The sequence below is a fragment of the Excalfactoria chinensis genome, chromosome 4, assembly GCF_039878825.1.
Source record: "Excalfactoria chinensis isolate bCotChi1 chromosome 4, bCotChi1.hap2, whole genome shotgun sequence".
NCBI lineage: Eukaryota > Metazoa > Chordata > Aves > Galliformes > Phasianidae > Excalfactoria > Excalfactoria chinensis.
This window is the reverse complement of record NC_092828.1, coordinates 10,041,731-10,062,385: the sequence shown is the minus strand read 5'-3', so window position 1 is coordinate 10,062,385 and position 20,655 is coordinate 10,041,731. Positions and strand designations below refer to the sequence as shown.

The window sequence follows — 20,655 nt, the reverse complement described above, 5'->3', positions numbered from 1 at the left end:
CTTCCTATGCTGGAGTTTCAGCCCATTGCCCCTAGTCCTGTCCCCACGCACTACTGAAAAGAGACCAGCCTCGCCACTATAGCTCCCACACCTCAGGTATTTATAAACCTGGATCAAGTCCCCTCTCAGCCTTCTTTTCTCAAGGCTAAACAGACCCAGTTCCCTAAGTCTCTCCTCGTAGGGGAGATGGTCCAGGCCCTTCACCATCTTTGTGGCCCTCCGCTGGACTCTTTCCAAGAGATCCCTGTCTTTTTTGTACTGGGGAGCCCAGAACTGGACACAGTATTCCAGATGAGGCCTCACCAGGGCAGAGTAGAGGGGGAGGATCACCTCCCTTGACCTGCTGGCCACGCTCTTTTTAATGCACCCCAGGATGCCATTGGCCTTTTTGGCTACAAGGGCACACTGCTGGCTCATGGCCAACCTGTCGTCCACCAGGACGCCCAGGTCCCTCTCAGCAGAGCTCCTCTCCAGCAGGTCTTCCCCCAACCTGTACTGGTGTATGCAATTATTTCTACCGAGATGCAAGACTCTACACTTGCTTATGTTAAACCTCATCCGGTTTCTTACTGCCCAGCTCTCCAGTCTGTCCAGGTCTCTCTGAATGGCTGCACAGCCTTCAGGCGTGTCAGCCAATCCTCCCAGCTTCGTGTCATCAGCAAACTTGCTGAGGGTGGCCACTATCCCCTCATCAAGGTCGTTGATGAAGATGTTGAACAAGACTGGACCCAGCACAGACCCCTGGGGGACACCACTAGTCACAGGCCTCCAGCCAGACACCGCACCGCCAATGACAACCCTCTGCACTCTGCCAGTCAGCCAATTCTCGATCCACTTCACCGTCCACTCATCTATCCCATACTTCCTCAGCTTTGTTATAAGGATGTCATGGGGGACCGTATCAAAAGCCTTACTGAAATCAAGGTAGACTACATCTACCGCTCTCCCCCCGTCCACCCAGCTAGTGACATCTTCATAAAAGGCCACCAGGTTGGTCGAGCACGACCTCCCCTTGGTGAACCCATGCTGAGTACTCCTGATAACCTCCTTTTCTCCCAGTTGTCTGGAGATGGCATCCAGCACAAGCTGTTCCATCACCTTCCCTGGGACAGAGGTGAGGCTGACTGGCCTATAATTACCCGGGTCATCCTTCTTGCCCTTTTTGAAGACTGGGGTGACATTGGCCATCCTCCAGTCTTCAGGCACCTCCCCAGTTCTCCAAGACCTTTGAAAAATTACAGAGAGCGGCTTAGCAATAGCCTCCGCCAGCTCTCTCAGCACCCGCGGGTGCACCCCATCAGGTCCCATGGATTTATGGACATTAATGTTTCCTAAGCACTCACGGACCACCTCTTCCCTGACTAAAGGGAAATCTCCCATTCCCCAGATTCTCTCATCAACCACCGGGGACTGGGATTCCTGGGGGAGAGCCCTTTCACTAAAGACAGAGGCAAAGAAGGCGTTCAGTATTTCCGCCTTCTCAGCATCCCCCGTTACCAGAACACCCCCCTCACTTAGTATGGGGCCCACATTCTCCCTAGCCTTCCTTTTGCTGTTAATGTACTTAAAAAACCCTTTTTTATTATCCTTTATCTCCTTAGCTAGATTCAGCTCCAGGTGGGCTTTAGCCTTCCTGGTCGCATCTCGGCAGTCCCTGACTACATTCTTATATTGTTCCCAAGTGGCCAGACCCTTTTTCCACATATCGTGTACTTTCTTCTTTCTGCGGAGCTTGCACATGAGTTCCTTACTCATCCACGCAGGTCTCCTGGCACCTTTTCCTGACTTCTTAGTTACAGGGACGCACCGATCCTGAACCTGGAAGAGGAGCCGTTTGAATGCTAGCCAGCTCTCACAGGCCCCCTTGCCTTCTAGCACCCTGGCCCACGGGATGGCCCCAAGTACTCTCAATATTTGTTTTAGGAATCTTGCTTAGCACTTACTATATATTTGTTCTTCAAGCATTTATTGTATAGCTAAAATTTTCTATTACAGAAATGCCATTCACCTTTCCGCAGAAAGTAAAATTTAAGAAGTGTGCAACACAGAAACTTCAAGAAGAGTTTAAATAGCTGGCAAATAACACAGGTACTTCTCCCTAGTCTCTACACATGTAGGCCCTCTCCAGTGTAGTGAAAGTATTTGCAACTACTCACTCCTCACAGATATATAAACCAATTATTGTCCTAATTTCACTGTTAACTGATTTTGAATCAGAGCAAATAGGGAGTACATTAAAAGGGGATATACTCTTTCTAGAATCAGAATACATACCTAAAAGTAGTTACTCCCAATTAAAAACATGCCCACTGTTTATTCCAGCTTTTAAAAATCTCTGTATAACCTGACCTTTGCAGTCCTATGCACATCAGACTTTCACTGATTTTGGTGGTCTTAGCATTTAACTCCTGACATTTTTAAAATGCTACACTAAATCCTTTTATTCTTTGCCCATTAAACTCCTAGTGTCCCTGAAAAGTAGGTTTAATCTCTGCAGTACAAACATAGGTTATCAGTGTTTTGTTTGTTTGCTTAACCCTAGTCTCATTATTTTTATGTTTTACATTACAACTGAACACAGTAGGTCAAGTTTTCTTCTAATCTTTGCCTTCTTGTACCTGCTGTCTTTGAACTCAAGCAGAATGGTGTCAAAAATGGAACCTCAGCCCTTCCCTTCCTCTTCTCCTGTCCCCCGCACTGTTGAACAACACTCTTCACCTTTATCATCAAGATCAGGGAACAGACAGTTCTTACACTTACAATCTGTCAAAATCATGCCTGGGCAATTCTGTTGAAGTTCCCAACAATTCAACTAAATCCACTGTGTTTTATAACACCGGCTCTTCACACTCTCATGTAAGCAATGGAAAAGCTATTTGCTCCTGAGCTGACTGGCTGCAATGCAATTAGTCTTTTTGTTTGTTTATTTGTTTGTTTACATCAGTAGTTTTCTTATTCCTTCAATAAATCTTGGCCAGGTTTGCTTTTACTGATCCTTGCAAAAGTAACAAAGCCATATGTTATACAGCTTTTCTGCTATAAAATCTTGCTCAATTTCTTCAATTGAAGGTAATGAATTAGAAAGTTTCTGAAAGAAAACAAGACATTCTTTCTGTCTGTAAACATGCTACTCTAATGTCTCCCTTCTGTACAATGTTTGGAAATCAAGATGTGATGTTATAGAGTTGGCATCTTTGTAAGGTTTGTATTACAAGTAGTAGTTCTCTTCATTTCTGAGACTTGTAGAATCATTAAGGTTGGAAAGACCACTAAGATCATCCAGCCCAACCCATCATCACCATGCCTAGAAAACCATGGCAAATTTCTACTTCTTATGCATTTCCTTACAGTAGATATTTTGTCTTTAATTTTTTAAACAAAGAAGAAGGGATGTGAGAAAATTATCATAAATACTTCTAATTCCAGAGTAGGTATTACCAGACTGATGATTATTAGAGTAGGACCACTAGTTTGAATTGTTCTGTGAGCATAGGAGGCCTGAATTGTGCTCATTTATATGGGAGCTCATTTCAGAGGTTCAAACACAAAGTAAATGTGAGAGTATGTAGTCATTTACCTATACTTATAGAGAACATATTCAGAAACACTTACAAATCCTGAAAGAAGGTATCTGGATTGAAATTCAGCTCCTCACAGTTCTGCTAATGACCACGGGTTCTTCTGCAGAACCCTTTCATTCCAGGTCCTACTCAGAAAAAAAATCTCTTTCAGCTTCTACTGCATATTTATATTTTCTTTTGTGCCATTGTGGATGAAATAAAATATTTTCACTAGCCTCAGATTGTTGTTATTTTTATTGCGCTATACAAGTAATTAGTTATTGCAGTGAAGAAATGATTGTGAAAGAATTAAATTTGAACCATTTGATGTTGTTTATATCTCATGTAGTGCCTCACGCAGTGCTGCAGGCCCTGCCATCTATTAAAACCTAGCTGGGAAGTGAAAAATTCCTAGTGTTATGCTGGCAAAACAGGGCTGCCCAAATTGTCCATGCCCCTGAGAGACTTTCTTTTAAGCCACGACTAGCAAAATTATCAACTGACAAGAAGAGCATTAACCCAGTTCCCTAACTAAATTATCTCAGGCCAGACAACAGTAAGGAAACTCAAAAAGACCATTAGCTTGATTGATTTACTATCTATCCTGTTATCTATTTAATTATCAGTTAATAAAGAAACATGAGAATAGTTGTGGAAAAAAAATAAACTTTTGGAGTTCAGAAGCATATCCACTTAGGTAAATAGGTTTGCAATAATGTGGTTAGTTCAAACAGAGTTTCAGAATAATGCAAGTTTGTAGTAAAGAGACAATGCCATTCTTATCATTCTTCTTCCCTTGTTAAAAACAAATAAATAAGTAGATATTAGAATATTCAACATACCACGTTGAATGTAAAACACTGTAATCCCTTTACTCTGAGTCAGCCCACTTCCTGCTTCAAGGTACAACGAGAGGAGCTTGCAGAATAATTAGAAGTGACACAGGATGATTTTCATCTCAAAGAGTTGGAAAATATTACAACTCTTAGCAGAGAGATGAGTTAGAGGATGCAATCAAGGCATTCGCCAGAGCAAGTGGGGAAGACAGATCAACCACAAATCATTCTGGACACAAATTTGACAAGATTCAGGAAAAGAAATCAAGGATATCCAGATTTCTTCTAACAAATGTTAAATACATTATAGATGAGACAGAAAAATCTCATTGTTAAATATTTTATTCACTATATATTTAGATGACACCTACATGGGACAGGGGCTCTTGTCTGTCTGCTGTTAGTTTTTCTAAGCCTTTATCAGAGACATGATGAATGTGAGGAGAAAACAATAACCAGCTGCAATAGTCTGACAAACAAACTTCAGCTTGCTGTGTGTGCTTACAACTTTACTATCAGAGAAGTAAATTATTGAGACCTACCATTTTTCATGCACGCATTGTTCCTGAGTGGCACCTTTTCCATCACAGCTTTCTTGGAGCAGAAAGAGTGAGAAGGGTTTGGCTATATCTCACAGGTATACTGAATATGAAAAAAATGCAAGCCTCCAGTATGATTTGACATGTGCAAGAGTAAGAAGCTTTGAAGAACATGAATCTGTTTCTCACATACAAGGAGTGTGACACTCTGGAACCCAAGTGCCACACAGATGGCAGTGCCTGAGATTTCCTCTAGCTCATCTGCAAATAGTAGAACAGCATTTTCCTGCAGACCTGTGAAAGGCTAATAAAACTAATAGTCTGACTTGATCACACTTGGGGAAATCTGAATAGATGGTTCCTCACCAAAATGAGGAATAGAATGCAAGGCACTTCTTTTGTTCTGAGCTGCATCCTTTTGTTCTTGTAAAACTAACCTTGTCTTAGGGGATCATTCGATTCCAGGTAGCTTCTCAACACAGTCTATTTGCCTGTTTCTGCCATTCCAGCTTTCAGAGTTCTCAACCACAATGAAAAGAAATAGCAGAAGGTCAGACAAAAATGTCCAGCCTTCTCAGACAGCTCTAATAGTAATCTGGCATGCATGGTTTCCTATCTGGAATTGTTGGTCAGATATGCCTTAGCATTAGTAAGTTGACCACAAAAATCCATGTGTTCCTTTGTCTCAGATTATGATGATGAAATAAGTTGGCTTTTTCATTCCTGTATTTGAGACATGCCTTTAAAATACATGAAGTGAGAATTAAATCATACGTCAGGGTTGTCATGAACAGCTGAGACATACAAATCAGATCCAGGTATGAAAATGAAATGTCTGACAGAATTCCCTTGATTCTTGAATACATATCAAGATAGGTTCCATCAAGAGTTACACTGACCCTTTTGTGTTACATAGGCACATCCATACTTACCAAAGTGCTGAAAGACAGAACTTCATTGAAAACAAGACTGTGGAAAAATATCTAATGATAAAGAGCATAATCTTAAAAAAATATCCAATGATTTTTTGAGACTATGAGTTTTTTTCTGCCAGTGCTGGACTGTGCTATTAGAAGGAAAATTCTGGCAAAGATTTATCTAACTATTCTGAAATGTGTTTTCCATTTCATAATGCTATTTAAGATTAGCATATGGAAACCTAGAAATAAACCAGAACATCGATTATGCACATGTTAATCTATGAGATACTCCCAAGTTACTAAAAGTAGACTACATGACCAAAATTCTGATTTACAGTTTTTAAATGGGGAAGATATGATAAATTTATAAGCATTAACATTGTATTCTCTGGTTTGCCATATTCAGGCTTATAGAGTTAAGATGATGTACAGAGGATCTAGCAGTAAAATGAATTACAACACTGCTCATTTTAAGACTCTGTCACAATAGTATAGATGTTTGATGGCAAATATAGCTTACACAATCATATTGTAAATAAGAATTTAGATATGCTACAAAACACTACTGACTAGGTCTCTACACCACATGACAGTAGATACTTTAAATATAGAGTGATACACTGACATGCACCATCTGAAAAAGAGAACAGCTTATTGAGTTGTGCCACCTCTGCACTGAACAGACATCTACAGACCATTTCAAACTTTGGGGAAAATGAAATAAGAAGGATACATAAGAGTATTTGTTCATCTAACATCAGCAAAGATTTTGAGTATGGAAGCCAAAATTCCTTTATGGTTTAGCTGGCAGTAGGAACAAAAGTTGATAAACTGACTGTCTTCTAGGACATTTTTGTGTGTTTGGCATTGAATACATGCCTATTTGGTAAGCAGTATAAAGAATAACGCTATTAAGGCCTTCTATGAAATCCGTGCAAGTCAAAGTGCCACTCTGTTGTCTTGAAAGTGATTTGATAATGTGGTCTATGAACTGCCAATAGTTGTGAGTGATAATCCACCAGTTTACTGAGAACGTTGGCTTACTGTTTTCACCTGTACAAAATTAATTTCATCTAACACTCAATAGTTGTAGTTTACACATCTGAAGATGGATTGGTTTTCTTTACATTCAGTAGACAGAAATGTGACAACTGATCTTCATGTAACTGGTTTTCAACACTACGATGTCGTCAAAGTTCTGTTATCTCTTGACTGACCATAAAAGAGAAAACTGAATGATGCACAAGTAGATAATGTAGTATCAATCCTAGGTATTGTTGTCTACTATCACGAGAACTGGTACTCATGAACTAAAACATCTACATGAGGGTATGCAAAATGAGAATTTTATCTGATTTAGCTCAGGTAGGATGAGGACCTTCAGAAGATACTTCTAAGCTGTTGGCATTATAACAGATTAACTGGCTCAAAACAGCATGAATGGGTCAAACAGAGCTCACAGTCCTAACTTATCATCTGCTAAAATTCTAGGTAACATTCTTCAATGTGGAGTTCTTGATCAAGTGTTGCTTGATATGTGCATTTTGCTTGAACTGGTACAATAGCTACTTTTGTTAAGCAATTTCACATTATTTATGAAGATCAGTGTTGAACTTGTGTGTGATCTGCACCAATATATGGATTTTCTCTATCAACCTGCAATATTTTCAGGAAAAGATGACTGTAATTAATCTGATACTCCAGAAACATACAGATGATAATAGTAGTTTCACCAAGGTCAAATATATTAACCACCTCACTTCAGTTGCTTACTCTCCTGGGTTTACAGGTCCACACTGCCCAATGAGCTTTCATATTGGCTGGATTTGACTGCAATATGGAGACATAATGAACTATTCTGAGGTTGCGTACCATTATGGGTGTTGCCTATAGGTGATTAGGATCTCTCAGTTAAGACTGGCTAATGATTGTATACATTGAACATCACAGAATCATTTGAGTTAGAAGAGGTTCTTAAAGGCTATCTTGTCCAACTCCCCTGCAGTGAATAGGGACACTTACAGCTCCAACAGGTGCTCACAGCTCCAACCAACCTGTCCTTGAATACCTCCAGTGATGGGGCACCCACCACCTCTCTGGACAACCTGTTTCAGTGTCTCACCCCCTTATTGTGAAAAAAACTGTTTCCTCGTATCCAATCTAAATATCTACTCTTTTAATTTGAAAGCATTTCCCCTTGTCCCATCACCACAACAGACACTACTAAAGAGCCTATCCCCATTTTTTCTTTCCCTGCTCTTCAGAGTCAAAGCAAATTTTGCTTGATGTGTCAGTTGCTCCATGGATTGTTTAAGTTACAAACAACTTTGCAGTAAATTTACCATCAGAAGTACACTTCACAACAAAAGATACCTCCTTGTTGAGCAAACCTAATGCAAGTAACATAGTTACATTAATATAATTGGAAGAACCTATCCAGAAAAACAGTACAATGAATAAATTATACACAATTAGCACAGTTATTCATTTATGTCTTTTGTTTTAATGATTTTTTTTAAACGTTTCTATCATCAGACAAAACATTTAGGTAATGAGAAAATATTTCCAACAGTATGGATTTTGAAAATTAGTTGGAAGAAGGCATGTTCAATGCTATGATTTTTCCAATGCTGGAGCAGTTGAAACAGTGTGTTGTAGTGCACGTATCAACCAGTTACTTATGCAAAAAGACATAGTGAAGTAGGAAGTGAGTACAAACATTCAAGGCAGTAAAAATGCAGAATACTGACACGTGGCTGAAAAATGTACTTTTTTTTTGTAATGCTCTTTTAGTATCACACAAAACTAATAACTCACTTTGAATCATTCTTTGTCAGCAACCGTACTTCTGACCATATAAAATTATTAAATTTAATGCAGTCTTCCAGTTGGAAGAGATATTAAGAGCTCATATCAAATGCTCAGATTTTATTAGCATTGCTTGTTATTTAAGAGAGTTCCAAGGTACTGCACCAGTATCATATAGGGATTTCTTTTTAAAATTGATTTGTACAGAAACATGCAAATAGTAATGCATGAGGGCTCCATGTATTTGATTATAATTTAGTATACTATTGATAGAGCACACCAAGCTTTTTTTTTTTTTTTTTTTTTTTTTTTTATTTTGTTACATTTTATGCTGAACTGTTCCATTTCCATACCTATCAATTGCCATTACCGTTCTCATGGCTTATGATATAAAGCCAGAAAATGGAGAACATAGGAAAGTCTTAACTGAAAACATATATTAATGAAAAATAAACAAACTTATAGATAGAAATATCTATCTACATGTAATTAAGATTATCTGGCATTTATATCAGCACGAAATGTTAAAAAAAAAAAAAAAAAAAAAAAAAAAAAAGTTTCCCAAATGCCCCAAGATAGTAGGAAAACACTGTCAACTGTCACAATACACTCTTACACCAGTTCTGTATAAGTAAGGCTTCTGTTTTCCTGATGAATGGGACTAAATTTTTAAAGTAGGTCTCTGTATACATTTTAGTCATAATAAGTGCTTTATGTCACAATATATTCTTAATAAAATAAAAACTCTTGTGCTGTAATTAAAGATAGCAAGCTACCGTTTAGACAAAAATGACCTTTTAGAGAATAGGTTGTGTTTAAAGTATAAGAAGTAGAATTAAGGTGCTTCCATATTTTTGCTTTCACTCTTAAAAAGTACCACACATAAAGAGATGCAATAATTGCTTGAGGACATGCTTTTCTTTGGCTTTTACCACATTTTTAATTGCAAGTGATCCTCCATTATAGAATTTCATATTCATTATTTGATTTTGTAAAAATTGCATTTTAAAACTTAATGAAACAAAATGTCAGATTTCCTTTGTCACAGCTACGCTTTTTCTCTTCAGAATATCCATTCGTATCAAGCAATAACTGCAAGCAACAATAAATTTAAAGCTAGATTTTTGCATCTTGTAAACTGGGTAGGACCAGAGTTACTGACAGAACCAGCTGGAAATGCAAGATTAGCAAATTCTTTGTATTCCAACGCGTTGCCATCTAATCTGTCCTTTTTCCTCCGACACATACTAACACAATGAAGCTGGACAATGGTTCAACAGCAAGTGCATGTGATAGTTCTGGCAAGACTATTTCTGTTTTGAATAAGCACATATTATATCTGTGAGGGACTAGAAAAGCAGGGCCTTTTTCTTCAGGTCATTCCGCTTCCAAAGTGCCAAGCGATCAAACTCCTCGATGCTCATTTTGAAGACTTCCTGGAACTCCTCAGGGGACAAATGTCTCTTCAAAATGAAAACACAAAGGCATCATTAAACTCTTCTGTGCATAGGAATACTTTTACCTGTCTTAAGTTTTAAAATACGTAAAAACATCATGCATTTGGAATTACATATGAATTCTCAAATTCTGAAAAAAAAAAAAAAAAAAAAAAAAAAAAGTGCATCAAAACCATATTAGCTTAAAGAAGCTGGGAAATGAAATTCTTAATGTTAGTGAATTTTGGAAAAAATAAGAATAAAAATCTTTCCAACAGTGTCCTAGCCGAGTGGAAGTTACAATCGTTAGGAAAAGGATGTGTTTACACATGGAGTGTGATGACAGAGCACACTGAGACAAATTTAAGCTACTCCAGGATTTTAAAGAGCTTGATATCAGCATAATTTCAGAGTTGGATTTGTTTTTCCTTGATCTTTAATGAGAGCATTGGACACCACACTGGTCTGCTAATAACAGTCTTGTACAAAGGAGAAAGAACACTGCTGAATTCTTATAATCCAGAATGCTATTATTTATGGGGATAGAGTCATATCAGAAAGCCAAGTCTGATATAGCTTTTTTGAAATGCCAAGAAGTATGCTTTTATTTAATGTTTCATATGTTTATATATATGAATACAAAATGGGAGAACGGCATTAAGAATTTGAAAGAGATGAGATTATGGAAGTGTATGAAGTTTACCTAACAACTAGTAGTACATGCACACATAATATTGGGTGAATTATAAAACAATGTTGTATAAAATTCTTCTGACAGCTGTGGGCTAACACTTCTTCAAATGTTTTAGCTTTATCAATGAATGTTCTCTGTTTCCCCTGTGTTAAGTGCGTGTCATCTAAAAGTGACAGATTCAACATGGTGAAAATTACAACTTCCAGGGTTTTTTAAGGATGGTTTCTCCTTTTCCATAAAGCATTCCTTGAAATTATTCTGTTATCAGCCAAAATTAGGGCAGGGAGTATGCTAACAGAGCCTGATATTCCCACAATGGTTTAACTGACAATAGAGGACACAACCACACTGGCACTACCCTACAAAGCTACATTTTGACCAAATTTAAAAGAAAATTCTACTTTCTGCTTTTAACAATGAATTTGCAATGTAAATTACACAAGGAAAATTAAACAAATTGTTTTCAAGATATCACTACATTGAATTACCTTGAATGGTCATTGTAGGTCTTCATGGTTTCTTAAAAAAGGACAGACTTTTTTCCCCTTGAGATTCCACATATTCACAGCCACAGTGACTAAGAGTTTGGAACAGAGCCCTCATTTTTCTCTTGACCAATGAGAACAACCCAACATAAGCACTACACTTAGCATGGAACAAATGCACCATGCATATTTGGCAGAGCAGATCCTGTTTTGCGTGGAAATGAACAACATCTGACAATGCATTTTAGCAACAATTTCTGACAGAATTTAATTCTATGGGGTCTGGAAAGAAAAAATAACCCCTCCTTGCACTATTTTTTGTTCATATTTTTCTGTTTATCTAGTAGACAAATTATAGCAAGCTTAATTTCTCTAAGCAAGAATAATGTCTATGGCCTGTGGGGTTGAAAAAGAAGTCTGGATAAGCAATATGGACCACATCTTGTTTTATCTTTCTTCTAGAATGTAGCTAATACTTGAAATGACACCTCAAGAGAAATTAATGAGAAACTGTTCTTCATATCCTAGAAGAAAAGCAGAAAGCTAATAACCTACAGGTAAAACTGCTTTGACCATGATTCAAAAACATTAAAAAAAAAAAAAAAAAGTAAAATTATGACAAAAATGTTTTCATCTTTGTTTTATTTATTATTTTTTTTTCTTCTTGAGATACTTTACATAATTTCTTCCTGGGAATTGCTATAATCTCAACAGATCTCCTTCAACAGTAAAAGTCAACTCAGAGACAGCCAGCAGGTGCTACATCAGGGCACAGGTCCTGCCTGTGATATGCTGCACATTTACTACATCTCATCTCCCCGGTCTCAGTGCAAGCTCTGCTCTTCTCTCCAATCATTTCACTTTGCCCTAGAGCTGATGAGCTTTCAATCCACATGATTCTATTCAAATCAATATAAATTTAATGCAGTCCTTATTCCTCTGCATATGCCCAGATGATATTCACCTTCCATTACACTAGTCAGTTACTTTGCTTTTAATTGTCATTTTAAGGACTATGCTACCAGACCACAACATTAGCAAAATTCCTTACTCCATCAATGCATTACTCACACTCAAAATTAATTCCAGAAGGCAAAATTAATTCAAAATTAGTTTGAACTCTATCTGAGGATACTGATCTGTGCCCAGCATAGCATAATTCCTACTGTTTTCCCTGCATCTCGGAAGCACTCACTGTCCTTTTTTAAACGCCCTGGGCTCCAGCTCTGGGACTAACCCTAGAAGCAGCAATGATTTCAGTTCTCTCTACAGATTTTAGAATAACCCTTGATCCCAGAGAGATGTCATCAAACTGGCGACACTTCAGATGAATGTAACAAAAGGAATCATGGGTTGCTGAATTTGATTTATGAGGAAAGACTAAAAGGCCTAAGTATGTATAAGCATAGCCAAATCACGACTAAGGGAAAATATGGTAAATGTCTACAAGTACTTAAATGGTATAAACACCATGGGAATAGGCCAGTGTGGGAAGGTTATGTTCATGCTTTTCTTTATGTGACATTAAATTTTGTCTGCCCTGTTCTTGGGTTTTCTTAAACCCTGCAACTTTCAGACAAAGTTCTTACCAAGAGCAGAGAACACAGGGCTAAGAAATTTTAGATTGTTTTTCTTCTTAGCTATCTGAATATTAATTGGTCTTAGCCAAAATATTTTCATGCAGAAGCATTGCCTTGTCTCATTACTCAAACAAAAGAAAGGAAATTGAAAATTATGCGTAGAAAATAGAGCAAGATATTAATCCTGAGGTATGAGAAAAGGCATGCACAAGACCAAGAACTTGAGTTTTGATTTCTTTTCTCTTGTTTTCAGGTTTTGGATCAGCTTAAGATATCCATATCCAGCTAAGTTAACACTGCATCATTGGGCCGTGAAATGAATGCCTCAACTTTTAGTAAAATTAACATTCTTTTATTATTACTATTACTAGTGTTGGCCTTGTTTCTAAGGTAGCCTGGTTGTTTTACAATATTCCAGGGACAAGTTCCTAATTCCATTTGGCAAAATCTGACCATATTCAGTCTGTTGAATTCAATCTACTTCTCAGTTCTTCATCAGTGGCAAAGCTGAGCACACTGTGTACACTGAGAATCACAGAATCATAGAATCACAGAATTACCCAGGTTGGAAAAGGCCTACCTGATCAAGTCCAACCACAACCTAACCATACTACCCTAACTCTAACAACCCACCACTAAATCATGTCCCTGAGCACAACATCCAAATGGATTTTAAACAGAGTCAGTGATCATGACTCAACCTCTCTTGGGAGCCTATTCCAGTGCTTAACCACCCTTTTTGTATAGAAGTTTTTTCCTGATATCCAACCTAAACCTCCCATGGCACAACTGAAGCCATTTCCCCTCGTCCTGTCACCGGTGAGAAGAAACCAACTCACTGAAATCACCTTCCAGGTAACTGAGGAGAGCAATAACATCTCCTCTCAGCCTCCTTTTCCCCAGACTAAACAGCCCTAATTTCTTCAGTCTCTCCTTATAGGGCATATTGTCCAAGCCCCTCACAAGCCTTGTTGCCCTTCTTAGGACCTGCTCTAGCACTTCAGTGTGCTTTCTGTACTGAGTTGCCCAAAACTGATCACAGTACTCAAGGTGAGGCCTCATCAATGCCAAGTACAGGGGCAGGATGACTTCCCTAGTCCTGCTCACCACACCATTCCTTATACCAACCAGGATGCCTTTGGCCTTCTTGGCCACATGGGCACACTGCTGGCTCATATTCAGCCAACTGTCCATCAGCACACCAAGGTCCCTTTCCATCAGGCAGCTTTCCAACCACTCCTCCCCAGGACTGTAGGGTAGCCTGGGGTTGCAGCCAAAATGCAGAACCCGACACCTGTCCCTATTGAAGCTCATACAATTTACCTTGGCCTATCCGTCCAGTCTATCCAGGTCCCTCTGTAGTGCCTTTCCCTCCCAACATGGTGTCATTTGAAAACTTACTGAGGGTGAACTCAATCTCCTCACCAAGACCATTGATAAAAATGTTGAATATGAGTGGCCCCAGTACTGATCCCCGGGGGACACTGCTCGTGACCAGCCACCAACTGGATTTAACTCCATTGACCTCTTTGGGCCCGTACATCCATTCAGTGTTTCACCTAACAGAGCATATGGCCATCCAAACCATGGGCAGCCAGCTTCTTCTTGAGGATGTTGTAGGGAACAGTGTCAAAGGCTTTAATGTAATCCAGGTGGACCACATTCACCCACTAAATGGACTACCTTGTCATAGAATGAAATCAGGTTTGTCAAACAGGATCTATCATTTGTAAACCCATGCTGACTGGGCCTGATCCCCTGTTCAACCTTTAATTGATCCATGATGGCTACCGAGATTCTTCCTGGCCTTCCTCTTACAGTTGAAGTATTTATAGAAATATTTATTGTTGCCTTTAACCTCAGTGGCCACGCTCAGTTCTAGCTGGGCTTTGGCCTTTGTAATTTTCTCCCTGCACAGCTTCACTATGTACTTGTAATCATCATAAGTTTCTTGGCTCCTCTTCCAAAGACCATAAACTTTCATTTAGTTCTTGAGTTCCAGCCAAAGGTCTTCATTCAACCAGACTGGTCTTCCCCTGTGACTTGGGAATAGTCAGATCCTGCACCTTTAAAATAACTTCCTTAGAGTATTCCTAGCCTTCCTGGGCCCTCCAGAACTACCTCCCAAGGGACTCCCTCAACCATGGTCCAAGGGATACTGAAGTCTGCCCTCTGTAAGTCCAAGGTGGCAGTTCTGCTGACTCCCTTCTGTGGTTCAACAAGGATCAAAAATTCTATCATTTCATCATCCCTGTGCCCCAGCTGGCCTCCAACCTTTACATGCCCCAGGAGTACCACAGGACCAGACCAAGGTCTCTTTCTACCCTCACTCTGAACTGGATGTGTTTAGGTTATCTCAAATTAGAAGCTGCACAGTGGTGTTAACAAGATGCTGCCCAAAAGCCTTTCTAAAAGATTATGTAAATAAATTCAAGACAGTTATTCACTAAAATGGCTGCTGGACTGAAGCTTGCAACAGCAAACATTTTCAGTATATTTAAGAGTTAATTTATCACACTAGAAAAAACTACTGCATCATGTTGTTTTAAAACAATTGTATTAGTCTGAGGCTCGTAAAGTCAGTACCATTCAGTCTTGTCCTGGATAGCACTTTGTGCCAGCGTGCATGGGAAATCAGAAAAAGATGGCCATAGTCAAGTTCAGTGAAGTACAATATACATAATGCCTGACTTGCATGTTACCTAAGATACGGCACAGTGCTATATGAGAAGAGTAGCAGTACCTCTGCCGTAATTACACAACTAGCTCTCCTACAGCACATACACACAATGGAAGAATTAAAAAACAAATTTCTTAACAGTATGATACAGAAATATGTAATCAAGGACTGAGCTAAACCTCTTCAATGCACTGCATCCCTATAATGGAAGATCCTCATGTTCAGTGATCGTTAAAATGAGCAGTACAGATATGTGCTCATTTTTGCATTTCCCTGAAGAAAAGTAATTAATTGCACATTCAAATGCTTGCTACACAGTGCTAACTCAGAAAGAAGCGATGCTTTTTGCTGTAAATTAACAAGGCTTGTGTCTGTTTTTCTGTACCATGTTAAAAAGCTGCTAATCATTCTAAATAGAGTTATAACGTTTATTTAATTCAGTGGGACTTCTTTTATACAACAATAACTGTGCTCTTAATGACATTCAGAGATCTTCAAAGCTAATACTGGCATTAGCATGAATAAGTCACTGTATGGGAAAATTTCAATTAACCTACAGTTGCACTGCAGTAAGCTGTGACCAGGTCATGCTGCACAAGCATGTTTATTCTGTGCCAGTAATTGGATGGGAGTCCACAAGTGAAAACCTGCTGATGTAGGAAATTCAGATATCATACTTCCTCATGAGTCAATACCAAACCAATGAGCCAACACACTGGATGGCAGAGGTGATGAGCTTAAGAAAAAAAATAAGAAAAATCGAAGTCCTAATTCTTAGGGGTTATTTAAAGCTTCCAGTTTGATTTTGTTCTCATTTTTGTTTTCATTTTTGTTACCTTATGTACATAGGAAGTGACAGCTGAACATAACATTGCCTTTGAGTGAATCCATAGTGACTTTCTGAAGTACTCCACTGTACTGAGCATATTACGCTGTGTGTAATTTTAATAGCTTTCCAATTCAATTATTTATTGCTTTGACTCACTGTAACACTTCAAAACCTCTAATCCACAAAAGCCAAAACCAAAAGCAATAGGATCTCTTCTAGAGTCTCCAAAACATAAAATACCCAAGCTATGCTGGGATTTATTGGGAAAAACTTAGCCACAGGAAAGCAGGCATTCATGTAAATAACCACATTTTAGCTCTTTAGGGCAGTTCAGAGTCTGTACAAGTGAGGTGTAACAATTATTTTTACATTACAATTTATGTTAGAAGAATCTCAACTGAATACATTTGAAATAAAAATGGCCCTCCTTCATTTTTTCCCCTTTCTTCCCCTACTCCCATTCCATTCTCCTATGCCTCTAGAATTCTGACCAGATATAACTTTGAGATGCCTAAAAATAAGCTTTGAAAAAAAATCTCATTGACATACTGAATTCAAATTCTTATTTTGCATCCAGAACATTTCTACTCCTTTCTTCTACATTTCTGGGGCTCAGCAGACTCTTCAGAGGCTTCTTCTAAGCCTGCCATGTCGCTAATTACAATGTTGTAATTAGCCATATGTCACATTCCCAAGGGAGTACTGAATATTATTCTAATCTACCAAGAAGTTAAACTTCATGCTAAATAAATATTTCAAACTATTAAGTAATAGTTACACGATGGGGCGTGGGGGGAGTTAAAAAAGGCAAGAGTTGCTACCTAATGAACTTTAAGAAGTATGTTAAAATAATGAGGGCAACTCCACTTACACTCAGTGATATCAATACCTTACTTAAAATATCTTACTACGTAGTAGAATACAGTAGAACTGTTCTGAGGATAACCTGTGCCATTATTCCATCATTTGCCAAATGAACTTTTTCATACTGCCCATTACCTAAGTCATTGCTCTCAACTTACTGCTGATAAAAATGTTCTGTCACTAAAAAATGATACATAAATAAAACAAAAACTGTGAATTCATTGTGAATTAGGGAAATATATACATCATTTTAGACATATAGGTGCAGTTTTCTTAAAAAAAGTAGAGGTTATTGTCTACTAAAATGGAGAATCCAATGACATAATTTATTGTGTATTCATGGATGCTGGTGCTAGCACTTGCTTGGATATTTGTCCCAGATGCACACAGTTGGAGCTCAGAGGTTTGGTTTCAAGTGATATATCTATGGTCTTTGGGACTGATCCAAAAAAAGTACACTGAAGTCAACATGAAACCTTTCCACATGCACCCACTTAAGGTTCAAAATACTTTGTTCATAAGGCAGATTTCCCAGTTTCCTTTAGTAATGTATACTTCATATCTAACTCCTCTTCACCCTCACACTGTTCTCACTCTGGTAGGAATTAGCTTTTTCATGTATCATGTCATTTCTAATGTGCAATTTCATTTCACAGTGGCTCCTTTCATACAGACTTTGAAAACTGATATAGACATCCATCAATGATCACAATATAACCATATGCTTAGAATAAAACAAAACAAGCAAACAAACAAAGAACCCACCAGAAAGGTTTTACAATTTAAATGGTGTGAAGTTCCACTAACATCTGTGAAGAGAACTGTTTCATACTAGGGTATGAACTTTATTCCGAAAGAGCTCATATGGGCATCCTGGTCTAATGGTTGGTGACCCTGCCCACAGCAGAGGGGTTGAAACTAGATGATCTTTGAGGTCTTTTTCAACCCTGGACATTCTATGATTCTGTGATCATCACTAATTCAGTCCCACACTACAAACTGCGCTTCTCTGTGTTAAAATACTCAACATTTTGGTTTAGCCTTCCTCATGTACTCCTCATCTGAGCTCTAGAGAAAGTGGGACACACAACATTACTTGTATGACTGACAACTACAAGCTGAGGCTGTTATAAACTCAGGCTGAATTACTGGAAGTCTTTTCTAAAATGATTACAGCTCAGATGGGTAGAACGCAGGGCAATTATTGAAGAAGAGCTGTTTTAGCTAGCTTAAAACAGATCCAGACAAGTAGCTTCAGGAGGAAAACAGTATTTGAATTAATGTGAGCGTTCTCTTCAAACAAGACCACACCCATGTTTAAATCTCTGATTTCTATTTACAAGAGAACAAGGTGGCAGAGGAAAGCTTTCTACTTGACATTCCAGAGTATTTTTTTCCTTAGCAATTGTTTCAGTTAAAGAATCAGCAGGCTCAAACAAAAGTGGAATAATCTACCGTATTTCATAGGCATGAATGAGTAGTTCTTTTAACTCTCTAATGTTCTCTTACCCAAGCTGAACAGCCCCAGCCCTCTCAACCTGTCCACATAGGGGAGGCGTTCAATCCCTTGGATCATTTCTATGGCCCTCCTCTGGCCTTTACAGTGCAGAGTTTTCCCCTTACATTTAATTGCAATTTGTTTTCTGCAATTTTTGAATCACATTTTGGCAGTTCAGGGCCTACATCTGAGAAGAATGCCAAAGTATTCTGCTGACTTACATTCATCTCATTTTCCAGCAGGACCTCAGGGTGTCTCCTGCAGAGCTGCTCCCCATCTTGTGCTGCTGAACAGTATTATTCCATCAGAAGTACAGGCACGTGGATTTTTTGTTCATGAGGTCACAGAATAGAATTATTGAATCACCAAGGTTGGAAAAGATCCCCAAGATCATCTAGTCCAACAGTTCACTTACCACCAATACTTCCCCAATAAACTATGTTCCTCAGTACCACATCTACACATCTCTTGAATGCCTCTAAGGATGGTGACTCCCTGGGTAGCCCATTCTGGCATCTGACCACTCAAAGAAGAAATTTTTCCTAATATCTAATCTGAACCTTCCCTGGAGCCACTTGAGGCCATTTCCTCTAGTCCTATCACTAGTTACACAGAGGCAGAGGTTGACCCCCACCTCACCACAATCTCTCTTCATGTAGTTGTAGAATGCTATAAAGCCTCACTTGAAAAGAATACAGGGATGCTGTCTGGACATGCAGAGATGGGATTAGAAAAGCCAAGGCACACATGGAACTTAATTTGGAGATGGATGTTAAAAAAAAAAAAACAAACAAGAAGGAATTCCACAGGTACATAGGTCTGAAGAAACAGGATGAAGAGAACATATCTCCTCTATTAAATGGGAAAGGAGAACTGGCTACAACAGACACAGAGCAGACTAAAGTACTCAATGAATTCTTTGCTGCAGTCTTTACTGGCAGCCAGGATTCTCACATCCCTAAACCTCTAAGCAGGAACTGGAGAAGATAGGTGACCAGAAGGACAAGGGAGGTGATTGTCCCCCTCTATTCTACAATCATGAGGCCCCAGCTGGAGTACTGCATCCAGATCTGGGGCCCCCAACACAGGAAAGATGTAGATCTTTTGGAGTGGGTCCAAAGGAGGGCCACAGAGGTGACCCAAGGGCTAGAGCATCATGAAGATAGTCTGAAAGAAGTGGGACTGTTCAGCCTGAAAAAGTGAAGGCTGCAGGGAGACCACATTGAGGCCTTCCAATGTTTAAAGAGAAAATATAAACAAGAGAAAATCAACCTTTTACACAGGTAGATAGTGATCGAATAAGGGAGAATTATTTTAAACTAAAGGAGGGGAGATTTAATCTGGATGTCGGGGAAAAGATTTTTACTAAGAGAGTGATGAGGTGCTGGAGCAGGCTGCCCAGAGAGGTCGTGTATGCTCCACCCCTGGAGATGTTTAAGGTCAGTTGGACTGGGCCCTGAACAATCTGATCTAGTACTAGAAATAGAAGCTGGCAGCTCTGCCTGTGGCAGGGGGCTTGGAACTTGATGATCCTTGAGGGCCCTACCAACCCAAGCCATTATATAATTCTGTGATTCTCTCCTTAGTCACCTTTCCTTCAGACTAAACAATTCCAGCTCTCTATGTTGCTCCTCAAAAGACTTGTGCTCCAGACTCCTCAACAGCTTTGTTGCCTTCTCTGGACATGCTCCAGGGCCTCAATGTCTTTCTTTTAGTGAGGGGATCAAAAGTGAACATTGTACTCATAGTATGGCCTAACCAGAGATGAGGAACATAAAGAGACAATCATCTTCCTGGCTTCTGCTAGCAACACTATTTCTTATAAAAATCAAGATGCCGTTGGCCTTCTTGGCCACTTGGGCACACTGCTGGCACAAATTTAACTCATGTTTAGCTCAATGGCCTGTCCCTTGGAGTAGAGGTGCT

The 20,655-nt window shown here is 39.0% G+C and overlaps 1 protein-coding gene across 15 annotated transcripts in view; it reads right to left on the bottom strand.

The window, feature by feature from the left end:
* Positions 1-8,948: 8,948 nt before the first annotated feature.
* Positions 8,949-20,655, bottom strand: part of ABLIM2 (actin binding LIM protein family member 2) — a 135,951-nt gene continuing 124,244 nt past the window's right edge. For all 15 annotated transcript variants that reach the window (XM_072334236.1, XM_072334243.1, XM_072334248.1 and 12 more), the window contains one exon: positions 8,949-10,126. In XM_072334236.1, coding sequence (XP_072190337.1) covers positions 10,013-10,126 — 114 coding nt within the window. In that variant the 3' untranslated portion in view covers positions 8,949-10,012. The remainder of the gene's footprint in view (positions 10,127-20,655) is intronic.